This window comes from Urocitellus parryii, chromosome X, assembly GCF_045843805.1.
Source record: "Urocitellus parryii isolate mUroPar1 chromosome X, mUroPar1.hap1, whole genome shotgun sequence".
Classification (NCBI taxonomy): Eukaryota; Metazoa; Chordata; class Mammalia; order Rodentia; family Sciuridae; genus Urocitellus; species Urocitellus parryii.
In genome coordinates, this window is record NC_135547.1 from 118,147,376 (window position 1) to 118,164,197 (window position 16,822).

General features: G+C 37.3%; 1 protein-coding gene across 13 annotated transcripts in view; it reads left to right on the plus strand.

The window, feature by feature from the left end:
• Adgrg2 (adhesion G protein-coupled receptor G2) overlaps positions 1–16,822 on the plus strand; it is a 66,153-nt gene that overhangs the window by 30,931 nt on the left and 18,400 nt on the right. For all 13 annotated transcript variants that reach the window (XM_026405434.2, XM_026405446.2, XM_026405440.2 and 10 more), the window contains 8 exons: positions 1,203–1,256; positions 4,467–4,522; positions 5,587–5,642; positions 7,168–7,207; positions 7,639–7,676; positions 8,896–8,990; positions 9,938–10,004; positions 13,986–14,386. In XM_026405434.2, the coding sequence (XP_026261219.1) occupies positions 1,203–1,256; positions 4,467–4,522; positions 5,587–5,642; positions 7,168–7,207; positions 7,639–7,676; positions 8,896–8,990; positions 9,938–10,004; positions 13,986–14,386 (807 nt within the window). The remainder of the gene's footprint in view (positions 1–1,202; positions 1,257–4,466; positions 4,523–5,586; positions 5,643–7,167; positions 7,208–7,638; positions 7,677–8,895; positions 8,991–9,937; positions 10,005–13,985; positions 14,387–16,822) is intronic.

Consider the following 16,822-nt stretch of genomic DNA (forward strand, 5'->3'; position numbering starts at 1 on the left):
TATGGAAGAATATAGAAATCTTTATCTAACTTTGGGCACCTAAATTCAGTTTGTTCACAGAATCAAAACTCTTAGCTGAAGCATGATGCCCGTACACCAATAAATCATTCTGACCGAAACCATATCACTTGCACTAAGTCAAATTATAGTTTTAATAGTTTTCTATTTCTATTTCAAATAATAAGTTTCATAGTTTTTTCATAGGACAAACATGTAATAAAAATTAACTAGCAATTGGCATTGCATACATAATTCTGACCATACAGAACCTAACAAAGAGACTGAAAGATTCCTTAATATAACCCTCTTTTCCCCTTGGCAATTTGCTTAGTACATTGTCAGCATTTGCCCCTCCCATTTACTATGGATTTCTTATGCTTCACCAAAAGGATGCAATTAGTGAAGGAAAGACTCTTAGAGAAGTAAATCTTGAGCTCTTTTCAAACAAAGAGATGTACTTCTCCTTTCACTAAAGGAGAAAGTGTTTCTCAGATACATCTGTTTGGAGTTTTTGTTCTAACATGGTTCATTTCTTCTCCCATTCTTCTCCCATTCTGCCTCCTTGGTATGCTCATGTGATCTGAAGTCCTGATTAGCACTAAAACTTTTTATATACTGGCCAGTATCGACCTCTAGATTGTAAGCTCCTTGAGGGCAGGGTCTATATCTGAACCTCCCAAAACCTGTAGAATATGGTAGGTGCACAGCAAATACATTTTGAATTTTGTAGTTTTTGCTCATGAAACAATATCATGACATTAATGTTATTTCATACATACATTTGCAAAGAGAGCTAGGACTAACATTAGAGTATTTGGGGACTCTCCAATCCAGGAAGGGAAAGACGATCTTTGAGGCCTATTCCATTTAAGGTCTCTATATTTGATTTGTTACCTGGTGCTCTGTTTTATATTGGACAGGCAAAAGGTTAATTGTGAGTGAAACAAAGAAATTTTAGGAAGGAGTTGAAGGTCAGACACTGACATACTATAGAATAGTAAAGAGTCAAGTTCCATAGCTGACCAACTAAATGAAGACTCTCATTCCTTTAGTCTCTGTGAAATTCATCCAGCCAGTTTTATCCAGTTTCTTAATATTTTTGGTCCACATTTGCCTACGTTTGTGAATATTCTTGACAATGTAGTATATAATTGCAGGTGTTGATGTGCTTAACCAGCTAGGTTGTTGTTGTTTTTTTGCAGGAGTCAAATCCCAGAGAAATATCTGCAATTTGTCATCTATTTGCAATGATTCAGGTTAGTTCTTGTGTACATTATACATTACCAGATAAATTTGTTTCATAGAGAAAAATTATTTGATTTGTTTTTTCCTGTTGTGTATGTGTGTGCCTCTCTGACCTGTCTGTTTTTATACCACCTGGCTACCAAAAGTCCCTAATAAAACAAAAGTGAATTTTAGATCTGGTTGAAATTATCTTCCCATTGTTTAGTGAAAGGATGAATTAACTTCCTTAATATGAGACATAAAGTGCAAATATTTTTCACTGTAGCTTTAAATTCATAACTAATACTCTTAGTGTTAATTCATGAATAATAATGAGGTTATTACTAATTATTGAAAGTCACTTTTTGTATATAAATCCCTCAAGCTTTCCTGTAGGACCTTAAATAATATAGCTTAGAAACAGGATGTAGTCCTTTGCTAAGAATAAAACAAACCCGACTGCTAGAATGTTGAAACCTCATGTACAACTAATTCAACTAAATGCTAATTCCAGTTGTGTCCATATTGTGTTTTGCCATCTCTAACCAAGGCTGTCCACTATTTTTTAAAGTTAAGGTAGAAATCTCTTGAGAACAAGCTATTTTTAAAATAGGAATATTTTTCTTTCTGCCATGGGCCAGAGGAATGAAATAACCACTTTTCTCACATTGATTTGGCTCTTTGGGTTCCCCACCTTATGAAAACCAATGAAAGCAAATGTGAAAAACAGAAAAATATGATGTGGCATGTCAGAAAGGGTTAGGAGATCATGGGAAGAGAGAAGAAAATGGTAGCAAGGTATTTTATGATATTAAAATCTTGGTATGTCTCCAGTAATAAACAATCATAGGTTTTTCCCCTTTTATTTTGTTCCTTTTAATAGTTTTAGAATTTATTTGAAAAACATAGGTAACAATTTCAAGTAAAATAACTTAAGGTTGGATAAATTAGAGAACGTGAAAAAGTAGAAACACTTTCTATCGTGTGAATATGAGATTTGCTCATCTGAGCTATCTGCTGATATTATGCTCTGGGTGGAATATAAAAAGGAAATATTAGGTGATTTTGATGAAAGGAATGAATTATAGGATACATTATATAATAAATACTTATATGTATGTACACACACACACATATTGCTTCTCTTTTCTTCCTCCTTTTCTCCCTCCTTTTTTACTCTTCTCTTTACTGAATTCCCCATAAAGTCATTATTTTTGTGCCTCATCCATGTTTTAGGCTGGTGACTAATGTCTAGTTCCGTGTTGTGTCTACATATTTGATAACTGTTTGAAAATTGAACTTGTAGTCAAAAAAGAAAAATCTGGTCATCTAGAATTAACAGATGCCAGAAAGCTGGTTGGTGTAATGTTTTCCCCAATTAAGTGACTGAATTGACCATTTGTTTTAGTGTCTGGTGAAAACAACCTCATCAGAGAACCAACTCTTCTGGCACCAGAAATACCATGATATCCTGCCAGAAACTAGAAACCTTTGCTTTTTGCAGGTTTCCAATGTAGGTCCATTAAAGGAAGTGGAGGCTGGTGAAGAAGCTGAGAGATGACCAGGAAGAGTCAGACTAAGGGTCAAAGGTGATGGCTTCTTGGTTGCCCTGTGCAAACCAGAACTACTGTGCTCCCAGCACATTTATGAAATTCACCATGCACTCAAGAATGTGAGGGAGAGAAATTGTGGATTTCAGTGTTCACAGACATACAGAATCTAAATATGCTTTTAAAAGCTAAAGGTTTTTAATTTTTTTTAAATGGATAAGTAATTCTATGCAGATATCAAATATATTTACTTTTAATAATTATATACTGCATTAATTGAAATTTCAGTATCAATATTCAAAAATTGAAGTTCTCAGTAGAAATAGGTCACATTAATCACTGCTTATGTGGCTTTGTCAGCCATTTTTAAGTGGAAGTAGACCATAGGATACATGGCCATGGGAATCAGTTGTAGTACCTTGGGTGCAATAAAAGAGGATGAGTTAAGGAGGCGTTCAACTCTGACTCAGGGGTTGGCAAACTACTGCCTAGAGTCCAAATATGGCCAGCCACCTGTTTTTGTAGATCAAGTTTTATTGGCCTACATCCATGCCCATCTATTTACATATTTTTTGTGGTTGCTTTCATGCTCAGTGGCAGAATTACAACAGAGAACATAAAACCTCAAGTATTTACTAAGATCGGTCCCCAAAAACATTGGCCAAACTCTATTTTGGTGTATATGACATCCTTGCCCCATTGCTCAAATGGCCAGGTTTGGGTTCCTGTGATGAAATGCATACTTTTCTGTTTAAGAGTCTCCATTTTATTTATTTCCAGATAGAGCCCCCTAGGTGTACCCTACAGGAAATAGGTTGACTGAAATTGAATTTAATATATCCCAAAGTCAGCATTTTAAGAACAAGGTTTTCTGGCAAATCTGAAGAGAAAGCAAAAATGAGTTGTTCAACTGAAGGAAGAATTTTCCTGCACACTATTCAGGTTTCAAAGCAAAATCTCAGTTGTGTTTCTGGGAAAGATATTGCATTTGGTAGTTGTATTTTAAAAACAAAAACTAAATTGAAAAACTGATGAACAATAAGTAGATTTCCATAAGGCTGCTTAGCTGCTCCTTTCCCCCTCCCTCCTTTATCTATGTAACTGTAACTATAACTTTAAAAGACATTTTTGTTTTAAGTTAACATCAAAGTCACAGTTCCCCTAGATTTTGTGGGTTTTTTTTTTCCTTTTTGTTTTTTATTTATTTTTTTTCAGTATTAGGGATTAAACTCAGGGCCTCACACGTGCTAGGCAAGTGCTATACTACTGACGTATACCCCTTTTTATTGTATTTTGGGACATAGTCTCACTAGGTTGTCTAGGGTGGCCTCAAATTTGTGACCCTCCTGCCTCTGTCTCCAGAGTCGCTGGGATTTTAGCCACCACACCTTGTTCTCCCACTTACCTTTAAAGGAAACAAAGTTAAAAAAAAAAAAAAAGCAGATTGGGATATAAATTTCTTCATAAGGAGACAAGTTCCTCTCTTTCTGAATTCTCACATAGAATTTATAGTTCATATTTTCTAAAAATTATGTTGACTATCATTGAGTAGCTTACTGATAGGCAAGAGAGTAAATGGGAGTAAAAACAAAATTGTTTATAAAGTAATTTGCTAATCTTTTCATGTGTTGTATTAATCCTCAAATTGTAAGGATACAAGTCTCAAATTTCTTTTTGAAAATTTATTTTTAGTGTTTTTTAGAGGTGAGATAATGTTTCAATATGATGAAGAACACAACATTACCCAGGTAGGTTTTAAATTTTTTTTCTTATTGTACTCTTAAAATGTGAATTTGCATGTATTTAAAGATTTGTTGAAGGTTCAGATTATTTATCCTATTTGCATATTTACTTTCATGCCAAGTTTAAGTAAAATATGTATGATTGAATCCCTAGCTTTATGGTAAGGACTTGAATCAATAATCATAATATCTTTTTAATAATTATAGTCTAGTTTTCACTAGGTTTGTGGCTAAATAAGAATGTTAATATGATGCAATTTCATTACCAGTTTAAAATTTAAAATTATCTTAAAACCTCCTAGCAACAAGAAATATCTATATTGAGTCTAGGAATAATCTTCCATATCTAATTGTGTTCCCCATATGGAGAATTCAGTTTCAATGGTATCGACCTTCCCATAACCTACATTGGTTCAGAGAATCCCAGACAAACATGTTATTCATTTGGTGAATATTCCCTGGGCACCAACTATGTGCTAGGCCATGAACTAGGTGCTAAAAATGCAGTAGTGGCTGCTATTGAGTTTCCCTTTATACATTGGGGTCTTGTTACTTAAATCTGGGGCTGTCATGAAGAGAGCTTTACTAGTGTTCTTTTGAGGGAACCCTTGAATTGAAAAAAGACAGAAAATAGCACATAAGAGCTGCTGACTCAGGATTTCCTTTAAGAAAACATAAACCAAAAACTGGCTTAGCCAATTAATATTGATTAACTTTTGAGTACCACTCCCTCCACCCTTTCTATGTAACAACAATTTGGGAGCTAGGGATATAGCTCATTGGTAGAGTTCTTGCCTTGCATGCACAAGGCCCTGCATTCTAATCCCCACCAACACACACACACACACACACACACACACACACACACACACACACACAAATTAGTTGAATCTATGTAACAGCAATTTGATCATCTGATGGACAATATTCCATGGATTAGGATTCAGTCTTTGGGGTGTAATTCTTTGAGTGTCTAACAAAAGTGCAAAACAACTTCTTGTTAGAGTATATAACAAACAAAAACAAAATAAATGATATTCATTTTATTCTTAATTTTTTGCTTCCAACAGAATCAAGATATAACTAATGGCACCTACTCTGGAGTGCTGTCTCTAAGTGAATTGAAGTGAGTACTCTACTGTTTGATTGAAAATTTCAAACATCAACTGTGGAAAGATACTTGATGAGCTGTTTTTGCTTTGGAAACCAAGAATGGGAAGAGACAGATCCAAAGGATATAGAGCTAATTTGTTCTTGCTTACTAACCAAACTAACCAAAGTCAGCTATCATCAACTATAATCCCCATGAGGTTGTTCTCTCTGATGCTGTGAAATTACACAACAATTTCATTTGAGTTGTTATTTGCATTTTAATGTGATTTGGTATCCAGCATGATTCAAAGGGTTCCAGATAGGACTCCATGTATACCGTTTGTTTGTTTTTCATGAAGCCTCAGTGATTCAAAAGTCAGAGATTTTTGTTAAGTAGACCTCGGCTTACAAGGACAAGAACAATGAGAAATGCATTATAAATAGCTTCCCCCAGTTAGAGCAGAGTTTGAAAATGTCAGCCAACAAGATGGCCTAGGACATAAATAGTCTTCCTCTGTCACGGAGAGACACAACTTCATGAAAGGGGGCATATACAGAGTACCAAAAGACATCCCAAGGATCAGACAGTAGAGCAGGAGGAGCAGTTAGGTGTGTGCTGGAGGGCGCATGGAAACTCCCAGGAAGGAGGTGATCTCTGAGCACAATCAGAGGAGTGGCTCCTGCCGGCTTGAGGAGCTAGCTGACTATTTCATCCGTCCTTCTCTTCTTCCTTTCAGACCTTGCCTGGAGCTATCTAGAACTATTGTCCATTCCTCCGAGCAGGTTTCTCCCCCTCAGCAGTATTGGCATTGGCACCTGCAGTGTTAAGCTTGAGGATTCTTTGTTTTGGGGGCCTGTCTTATGCATTGTAGGACATTTAACAGTATCCATGGAGTAGCACCCTCCCAGCGCAACAACCCAAAATGTCTCCAGACATTGCCAAATGTCCTCCCATCCCCATTGAAAATCCTTGCCTTAGGGCGAATTCTTTAATTAGATTTCTTTCATCCTAACTTCAGTGAAACTCTGCCATGTTGAAGAAAAGAAAATATTGTTGGAATGGGAATGGTAGAGAGGATTGAGAGAAATTCCTGAAGGGGAGTTGTGAGGAGGGGAAGGCAGGGCTGGAGAGTGCTAGAGAGGGCAGGCTGTTTGAGTTGGAGAGGAATGAGGAATTAATCAGAGGTTCAGGGTAAGTGGCTTGCCCCTCTCAGAAATGCTTGCCTGGGGCCAGCTCTTCCTCTGGCCCTCTGCAAGAAGAAGCTGGGGGGGGGGGCGCAGTTGCACTAGCTTAATGAATAACAAGATTGTTCCACCATAATTTATATCTTGCTCTTAGCTAGAACCAGTACAGCTCCTGTCTGGTTAGTTTCCCCTGACATATAAATAATTTATTTTTCCCACATAGCAATCTCTCATTATGCCCCGTGTTTCTTCAAAGTGAACACTGTGAGCAATAAATACCACATGCTTGATTTAAATGCTACAAATCTAACTTGTTTTGCATTTCACATCACTAATGGTCGCCTTAATGTCAACTTCTCTGATTTTATTAACAGACGATCAGAGCTCAACAAAACCCTACAAACCTTAAGTGAGGTAATCACAGTATACCCTGTACCTTGTTGGTAATCATTGTTATTATTTGGGGGGGAACCATGGAGTTTTGTATTCCCTGGGAGATATGTATTCAAATTCTCCCAAATATGTCATGTAAAAGAGCGAATGGACTAGCATCCAAAAGTCAGAACTAGGAGCAGTGGGTGGATATGAAGGAGATAGATTTTCCTTCCTGTAAGACCAAACATTTCTTAAAATGAAAACTCCAAGAGAATGTGCTCCCTCGTGTACTACTGAGCTTTCTGGTGCCGGAGGAATTCAAGTAGAACTTGTATGACCTGAATAATTTTTATCTAGCAGGAGTGTAAAAGGGGTGATCTCTAGGGATACTCGTAGTTCTAAAATTCTGTGATTCACCCTGGGTCGTCTTTTCCAGCTGTCAAAATAACATATAATTTTGTTTATTTCAGACTTATTTTATAGTGTGTGCTACAGCAGAGGCCCAAAGGTCAGTCATCTTAAATTCTTTAATAAATATTTATTATTTCTCCATTTGGGAGAAATAAAGTATTAAGGAGTCTTCATTAAGTTGTAAATTCATAGGCTTTCCTCTAACATAAATACATAGTTATTAGTGACATTTTGGGTTTATATAGTTTTATTTTTCCTAACACTGATCATTTCATCACTGTATCTTTTAATTTCCTTATTAAACACTGAGGGAGAGGTGTCTGATATCAGACCATTTGCCTCTGATTCTATGAGGCTGAGGCTCATCGATGTTCTTATCTCTGAGGGCTACCAAAAAATGGCTATGACCAAAAAATGGCTCATAGTGGTCCAGGCATGGTGAAATTCAGTCAGAAAAGAGGAAACACAATATGGAACTCAGAATGAGAAGAAAGGGGGAAGGAAAAGATTGGAGGAAGAAAAGAGAAAAGTAGAAATTAAAATGTATACAAGAGAAAATCAGAAATTGTCCAACAATTATTGGGGTTGCACAGATAAGTAACCCTTTTAAATTGCATCCATTGGTTGTCCTGTGTAAGCCTGCATTAGCCAATGGCTTATACAGCAATAATCTCACCATGAGAACCATGAATATTCCACGAGAGTCTGAGTCCTAGAAAATGATAATTTCCACTCATCAAACTGTTCATTGGTACAAGTCATGACAAGTCTTCCATGTAATTATAAGTTGACTCTCTGTCGTCTATATGTTTTAATTCAGTTCCCTTGCCTCTTCATTTTTTGCAGCATTAATTTTTTTTTCCACCTACACCAAGGCTAAAGTAGAAAGAAACAGGGAGAATGTCTTAAATTCTTAGTTATCTGATAATCTAGATTGCCAGAGAGATTTGGGATTTAACAGACGTTGACATTCATCTAGACTGGTTTGTGAAAGGGTTCCCATGATGGAAACTCAAATGTCTGTAGACACCAAGCAAGTAGCCAGCTGTGGCAGTGGGAGACTAAAGGTGTCAAGGTGCTTACCTTTGCAACCAAGTCTCACCCCAGTCAATTCATTGTACAGACAGGCAAAACAAACCACACAGCATCTGTTTGCAACATCTATGAATGTGAATCTCTATAAATGTCTTATTAAAGTTCAGAGCATTGTAGATGAATATTTAGAAGGTTATTGGGTGACACTGCAAGTTAATACTGTCAGTGCATAGGTAGGTTTCCAATTTAGTAACATTCTGGTTATATATTTCTCTTTACAGCACATTAAATTGTACATTCACAATAAAACTGAATAAGACGATGAATGTGTGTGCTATAATGGTTGCTTTGAAAAGAGTACATATTCGACCAATGGGTAAGTTGTCTCTATTGCTGTGTTCATTTACTCATTACTCTCCATGTGTGCTTTTATAATTAAAAATATAATTAATAAGTTTGCATATGTTTCAGCTTTCTGTTTGACTCTTTTGTCCTTAAGCAATTTTTAGAAAGCTCAAGAAGGTTATTTTTCCTGCTTTCTTATAAAATTTCAATATGCCATTAGAAAACTTGATAAAAACAAACCCTATTGAGAGGGAGAATTGTTTCGATTGCTACTGGGATATGTTTACTTCTTTTTTGAATTAACAAGCAAAAAATTGTATATATTTTTGGTGTCCAGTATGATGTTTTGATATACATTATGGAATGGCTAAAGCAAACTATTTAACGTATGCATTATCTCACATACTTTATCATTTTTTGGTGTGGTGAGAACATTTAAAATCTTAGCAATTTTCAAGCATACAATATATTGTTACTTAGGGTAGTCACCATGTCATATGATAGATATTTAGAATTTATTACTTTAACTGAAATTTTGTGTCCTTTAACCAACATCTCCCCAGTCTGGTAACCACCATTTCATTCTCTGTTTCTATGAGTTAGACTTTTAGATTCCACATCAGAGTGAGATCGTGTGGTATTGTTTTTCTGTGCCTGGCTTATTTCAATTAACATAATGTTCTCCAGGATATGTTTACTTCTGATTCCTCTTAGGTGTTGAACAGTGATTGATGTTACATGAATATAACCAAACAAGAAAAAAAAAAAGCATTCACTCAATTACCATTTTTGAGCACCTACTATATAATTGTGTAATTGCCAATATAAAGGCATTTGATTAATTTTACCACCAGTTATAGACAATCTCTATTTAAAATGCAGGCAGTATAAGAACCATATATTTGATGAGTCTGAACTTCTACATTACTTCATTCTTGACCATGATTTTTTTTTTCCTTTTCTTTTTGTCTCCTTCAGAAGAGTGCTGCTGTTCTATGAGGACACCTTGCCCCTCTTCACCAGAAGAGTTAGAAAAACTGCAGTGGTATGTAGCAAACTTTGTTTGCTTTTTTCAAAACAAAATATAGGCATGTAATTTAATTTCCATGCTAGCTAAGGATTGCTGGAAATAGGGGAGTGAAGAAAGGCTTTGAATTTTAGGGAAAATGTCATTTTCTGTTATGAAGTTTCAACTGAGACCATTGCTTTAAACCAATGATATGTAATCTTGGCTGAGCATCAGAATTACCTGAGGAGCCTTACGAATATTCTGACACTGCACAGTCTCACCAACTAAATGTCATGTCATTCAAAAAAATTGCCAGCTGGCTGGGGTTGTGGCTCAGTAGTAGAGTGCTTGCCTAGCATGTGTGAGGCCCTAGGTTCAATTCTTAGCACCACATATAACTAAAATAAAATAAAGGTCCATCGACAACTAAAAAAAAAAAAAAAATTAAATGGCCAGGTTGATAGATGAGAAATGGCTTTTCAGTGTTGCCTCAGTTGACATTTCTCTTATTAAGACTGAGTCTGGACATTTTTTTTTCATATATTTGGGGATCATTTTGTATCTTTCTGTGAATTATGTTTTTATGTCTTCTTTTACTTTTTCTAATAGATATTTGATCAGTTTTTAAGAGGACTTTATATATTGTGAGTGTTAGCTCTTTATCTGTGGTATGTGCTAGGGATTGAGCTCAGGGCCTTGCACATGCTAGCCAAGCACTGAGAATTCCCAGCCTTGTCCATTGTCTGTTTTGAATTTGTTTATCATGGTTTTTTTCCTGGAAATTAAAAAAAAATTATGTGACTAAATTTATCAGTCTTTTCTTATATTGCCTGTAGATTTGGAGGCATGATTAGGAAGCCTTTTGTTATATCAAGGTGGTAGAGGCATTTACCCTTTTATTTTTATATACTTCTGTGGTTTCATTTTTCACATTAGATTCATTGAATCTATTCTTGTGTGTGGTGTGAGATATGGATCTAATTTTATCTTCTTTCAAATGTTTAGCAAAATTTATTAAAAAGCACCATTTATTAAAATTTTCATCTTTTTCCAGGGGTTTGAGGTGACTCCTTTATTATATATACTAAATTTTGATAGGATTCAGGAGGCTGAAGTAGGAGGATCACAAGATTAAGGCCAGTCTAGGTAACATAGGGAAACCCTGTCTCAAAACAAATAAAACAAAATAAACAAATATTGGTCTAATTCTAGATATTAGAAGAAGCTGTTGAGGGTACATGGAATTCTTATTACTGTTTTTGAAGAATTTCTGTGAGCTAAAATTTGTTCAAATTAAAATGTTTTAAAGAAATACTGATTCTTATTCACCCCTCAGAGATTCTGATATAATTGGTCTGGGACATGGCTTAGGTATCGAAAGCCTTTCTATTGATTCTAATCTGTAACTAAGTTGAGATTCACTGCCTTAAATTTATCTTTTCAATGGAGGAAAACTGGGAGATAGATGCTTCAAAATAGCAGAAGACTCTGACAGTTGCCTATAATGTGATCACAGGGGTATAAAAAATAGACATAGAAAAAAATAGGAAAGAAATGAATGAAAATGTTCACAATGGTTACCCATGATTGACTTGTCTGCTGGCATGATGAGTATTTTATTTATTTTTTTTACTTTTTATTTCTTCTTACCATCCCCTGCTTTTCAGCATTTTCTAATTTTTTTGATTGGTCAGATAAAAATTGTATTTGAAAAAAAAAGACATGCATTTTTTTTTTTAAATGTGAAAGCTTCCTATATGGAATAGAAGGTTAAGTGTAGTTTGTCTGCTCTGGGTGGGTTATATTTCTGGGGTATATGAAAACATTGAGCTCAAGGAATAGCTAAAAGTCTTTGGTTAAGAATTTATAGCATTTTTTTTTTTTTGGCAATAAAATGTGAAGAGGAACATACCTCATTAAGCTTGACATCCCCTATTAAGCTGGAAGGTTGAGACCCATTTGGGGGATAGAATTTCTGGAAGCATCAGAATGAAAGCAGAAGATCATCCCTCTTTTGAGGCAGCCCTACTATACCCTAATGGCTACCCATTCAGGGAGGTATTAGGAAGAAGAAGCAGAACATAGAAAAGAAGGCAGAATGTGATCCCAGTGTCTGGCTAGGGCTATATCATTATCTAGCTGTGTATTCAAGTTCTAGAGTAGCTGCTTTTTTACCTTCAAAGTTCTAGGTAAAATGAGGAAACAAATTAGATCTCCATGAAATTAGGAAGTGGATTAGATAAGCAAATCTCAAATATTCCTGTGTCTATCACTCACTGAGGATCTGTTAAATTGCATATTGTAATATAGTAGGTATGGGGTGGGGTCCTGGATTGTGTATTTCTAGCAAATCTCTTGATAAAAAGCCAGTGCTGCTGGTCCCTGGACCCTACTTTGAGAATTGAGAATCTAGGCCATAGAGCAGCGCAGTGGTTCTCAATTCTGGCTGCATTTTGCAACCATGCGAGGAGTTTCAAAAACACCAGTGTCTGCCTCCCACTCTCAGAGACTGGTCTGGAGTATAGTTTGTACTTCTGGGTTTTTACACCCCCTCCCTGAAGTGAGATGATTCTAATGTGCAGCCAAATTTGAAAACCACTGGGCTAGAATTGAATGATCACCAGGATCTTTCTAATGTATTGGTTCTTAAGATGGATGGTATGTTAGAAACACCTGGGACACTTTGAAAATGTGCTGATATATTAAAGTGGCTTTCTGGAAACCCTATATGTTTAGATCTAGATCATATAGGTCTGTACATATGTAAAAGTTTATCAAGCTCTGAATGTCAGATGAGAACACTCTATGAGGGCCATATCTCTATGAGTAAGCATATTCAGAGGGGTACAAATGCCCAGCCCCATTGCCAGAGACTGCAGGTCAGCTGGCACTTCTCTTTATGGTTGTGACTGGGCTTATGCCCCTCCACTTAGTAGTCCTCCCTCCTCTCACTCAAGAGAAGCTCCAAGACACATTCTCCTTGGTGTTCTAAGTCTCTAAAACTGGGTCCATCAGAGACATCCCTGGGTGATCATTTGTTGTCCCCTCAAAATTTTCCCCCCTATAGACTAATAGATCATGTGCTGATAGTAGGTGAGTTCTTCTCAATCTTTGATACTCAGGAAAATCACCTGAGAGTATAAAAAATACACGTGCCTGGGACCTCCACACCCCAACACCTCGTCCCAAGACCAACTGCATCAGACACTAAGGAGTAAGCCAGACAAGTCAATCTACGTATTTCTCTCTCTCACTCTCTCTCTCTCTCTCTCAATCACTCTCTCTCTCTCTCTCTCTCTCTCTCTCTCTCTCTCTCTCTCTATCTATATATATATATATAATATTATATATACATATATAGAGATGATTTGTTTTTTAAAGTTCTTTGGATAGTTCTCACGCATCGAGGGCAGATGATTTACAAGCTGGGGACCCCATTCCTTTGGCTCCAGTGTGATTTATCTTTGCATTCAACCAACTTTTCTTGGTCATTTACCATGTGCCAGTACCACTATGTCAGACTATAGCAGTATGAAGTTGGTTAATACAGATTCCTAGTATATGGAAATTCTTGGTCATTTACCATGTGCCAGTACCACTATGTCAGACTATAGCAGTATGAAGTTGGTTAATACAGATTCCTAGTATATGGAAACCACTTGGGTCATAGGGCATTTAACAGCTCCCTTCCCTAGTAATACATGGGAATGCCATAGGATTCCCTCAGTGGAGTAATAAATGATAAGGCAGAGAGCCCCAGAGCAGCTGCAAATTAGTGAAACAGAACTAGGGGGTCTAAAAGAATGTTAAAAATTCTTCCCCCTAGAAGTAGGTGGTAGAAGCAGTCAGGGGCCAGTGGCAGGGGCACAGAGGGTGTGAAATGGCAGAGACTGGAAGTGGTACATCTTTGATGTAACCATGTCAGTTTGGTGGTGTCAGATGGCTGCCAGAGGAAGGAGATTCACTCCTCTGTAGACATTTGTGTCTCACATGCATCTCTGATTTTTTTTCTTTTAGTGATCTGCAGGATCCCATTGTCTGTCTTGCTGAATATCCACATGGCCCACCATTTTCTTCTTCCAGCAAACCCATCCCAGTTGCTCCTCAGACCACCATCTTTTCCCAGATATCCAGTGCCTTCTCTTTTGCTGAATCCCTTAATCACCCTCCTGTGACCCAGAACACTCCCTCTCTGACACAGAAGAATCACTTTTCTCTTCCCCAGCCTTCAGCTCCCATAGCTTCCAGCCCTGCCATCAATATGCCCACCCAATCTGGAACTCTCTCTTCCCCTCTGCCCCAAACCAATCCTTCCCATACCCCACCACCTGTGAAGTCCTCACTTCCCTCTCCCACCACACCTGTCCCATCTGCATCTTCAAATGACATAAGCATCAGCACTCCTCCTGTCAAAACAGGTAAGTATAAGAAGCCAAGCTGCTCCTGCGGTAGTTGGGATTGGGCCTGACCGGCAGCTGCCGGCTTGCAAATCAAGATGTGTGATAAGACCACGTGGAGCCTTTCTTTTTTGGAAAGGGAGAAACATTTAGAAGATCTAGGCTTAGGTCCTCACAGACAAGGTGATCTGGGACAAACAGTTGACTCCTGCTCTACCTATTCTGTGTAAAGATGGAAATAACCACACTAACTGCACTGCATTAAAAATGATGGCAGGCATGAGAATACTGTGGAAACTGCAAGGGGCTCCCAGGTACCAGGTAGGCTTAGTGTTACCTAGATAAAGGCAAGATGGAAAGAAGCAGAGAATTCTGGATACTCTGGAGTTTCAAATCAGTGTGTAAGAAACAGATCTTCCTCTATAATTTGGAGCCTGGGAGGCAAAGCCAAATTTTGGGTGACATTAGATTGAAGCTCAGGTATTGTTTTCTGCCCCCTTGTCATGGCTCTAGCATCACCAGGAAATTTGGAGCTTCTGCCAAATGACTTGTTAATTCTTCCACTTTGAATACCCTCTCTTAAATAATTTTGAAAATAAATATTAACCTTTTAGGTAAAATCATAGGATCATTAGGGCCCTAGTCAAGGGAAGTTTCAGTGGCTGGTAAAGAATAAAGTTCAATTGAAGTTTGTTAGTCCAAGCCTGCAAAATCCATCTTTCCAAAGCTATTCCCATCTATCCTTAGAATCAACCTAAGGGGTTGCACAAAAACCATCAAAGTAGCCTCCTGATCCTGTGCTTCTACTCCTGGGGCATCAGAAATGATACCTGCAGAAGATGCACATTGGAGTATTACCTGGTAGCCCAAAAGTAGATAAAACTTAATTCCACGGGAGAGGAATGATTACACAGGATATGCCGCCTCAACCCAGTGACTATCATGAAACCATGTAGGTCATTAGAACAGCTATATAAAAACTCTTGGGGGCATTTTTCAAGTCTGGATGTGAATTTAAAAAGGCCCAGTGACAGATATTTTGCTCACCATGTTTATAATAGTGTGAATACACAGGGATAAAGATTGGAAGGGAATATGCAAAATAATAGAATGTTAGTGGCAAAATGAAGAGACTTTTTTGCTGTTAAAGATAGGTTTATATTCTCAGTTAAATAGACTATAAAAATCAGGCTCAGCTGAGAGTCCAGCTCCAATTAGATACACTATAAAAATTAGGCTTCCTGAGAGTCCAGCTGTTGATTTCATAATTTTTTCACAAAAGGGCTTCTAGTGACCCACATAAAATCCTGTGTACATGATATAAACTAAATGCAAGTATATTTGCAGTGGTGTGATATACACTAAATACTCTGATACGCTTTTATATTTTTGAGTTAGGTTTACTGAAGTATATAATTTACATATAGTAAAATTTATCTAATTCTGTGGATAAATGAATTTTTTTTTCTTTCTTTGGTACTGAGGATTGAACCCAGGGACACTCTACCAGCACCCCCCCACACACACACACACCCTTTTTTAAATTTTAAGATAAGGTTTCACTAAGTTGCTTTGGGTCTCACTAAATTGCTGAGGCTGGTCTTAAACTTGCCATCCTCCCAAGTTGCTGGGATTATAGGTGTGCACCACCACCCCCAGCTAAGTGAAATTTTTATTGTTCTGTGCAGTTGGATAAGTACCCATAGTCATGTAACCATGATCACCAATCAAAATATATAACTTAGCCAGGTGTGGTGGCTCATGCCTGTAATCCCAGTGGCTCTGAAGGCTGAGGCAGGAGGATTGCGAGTTCAAAGCCAACCTCAGCAAAAGTGAAGCACTAAGCAACTCAGTGAGATCCTATCTTTAAATAAAATAAAAAATAGGGCTGGGGATGTGGCTCAGTGGTTGAGTGCCCCTGACTTCAATCCTTGGTACTTCCTCCCTCAAAAAAAAAAAAAAAAAGATATATAACTTTTCTACCACCCCCAAAGTCCCCTTTGGTCTCTTTGAAGCCAACACTTACCCCCACCAGCCCCTCCACCACTAATCTGTTCTATTTCCCTGTAGTTTTGAATTTTCTAGAATGTCATATGACGAGAATCACATAGTATATGGCCTTTTGAGCTTGGCTTCTTTCACTTAGCATAATGTGTTGGAAAACTGGTGATCCACTCATGTTGTAGACTGCATTGGTCAATATTTCCTTTTTATCACTGAGTAATATTCCACTGTATGGATATATACTACTGGGATTGCAGGTGTGTGCTGTAATCATGCCTGGCTCATGACTAAGCTTTCTTAAGAAAGCTTTTCTAAACTTTCTTTTCTCTGGGGCAATTATCTAAGATCAGGTTGACCAGATCAGATCAGGGGCTTTGTATGTTTATCTATGTTTATCTTTATTAGTGATCTTTCCATCATGTGTTCATAAAACAATTTTCCTCTTTGATACAG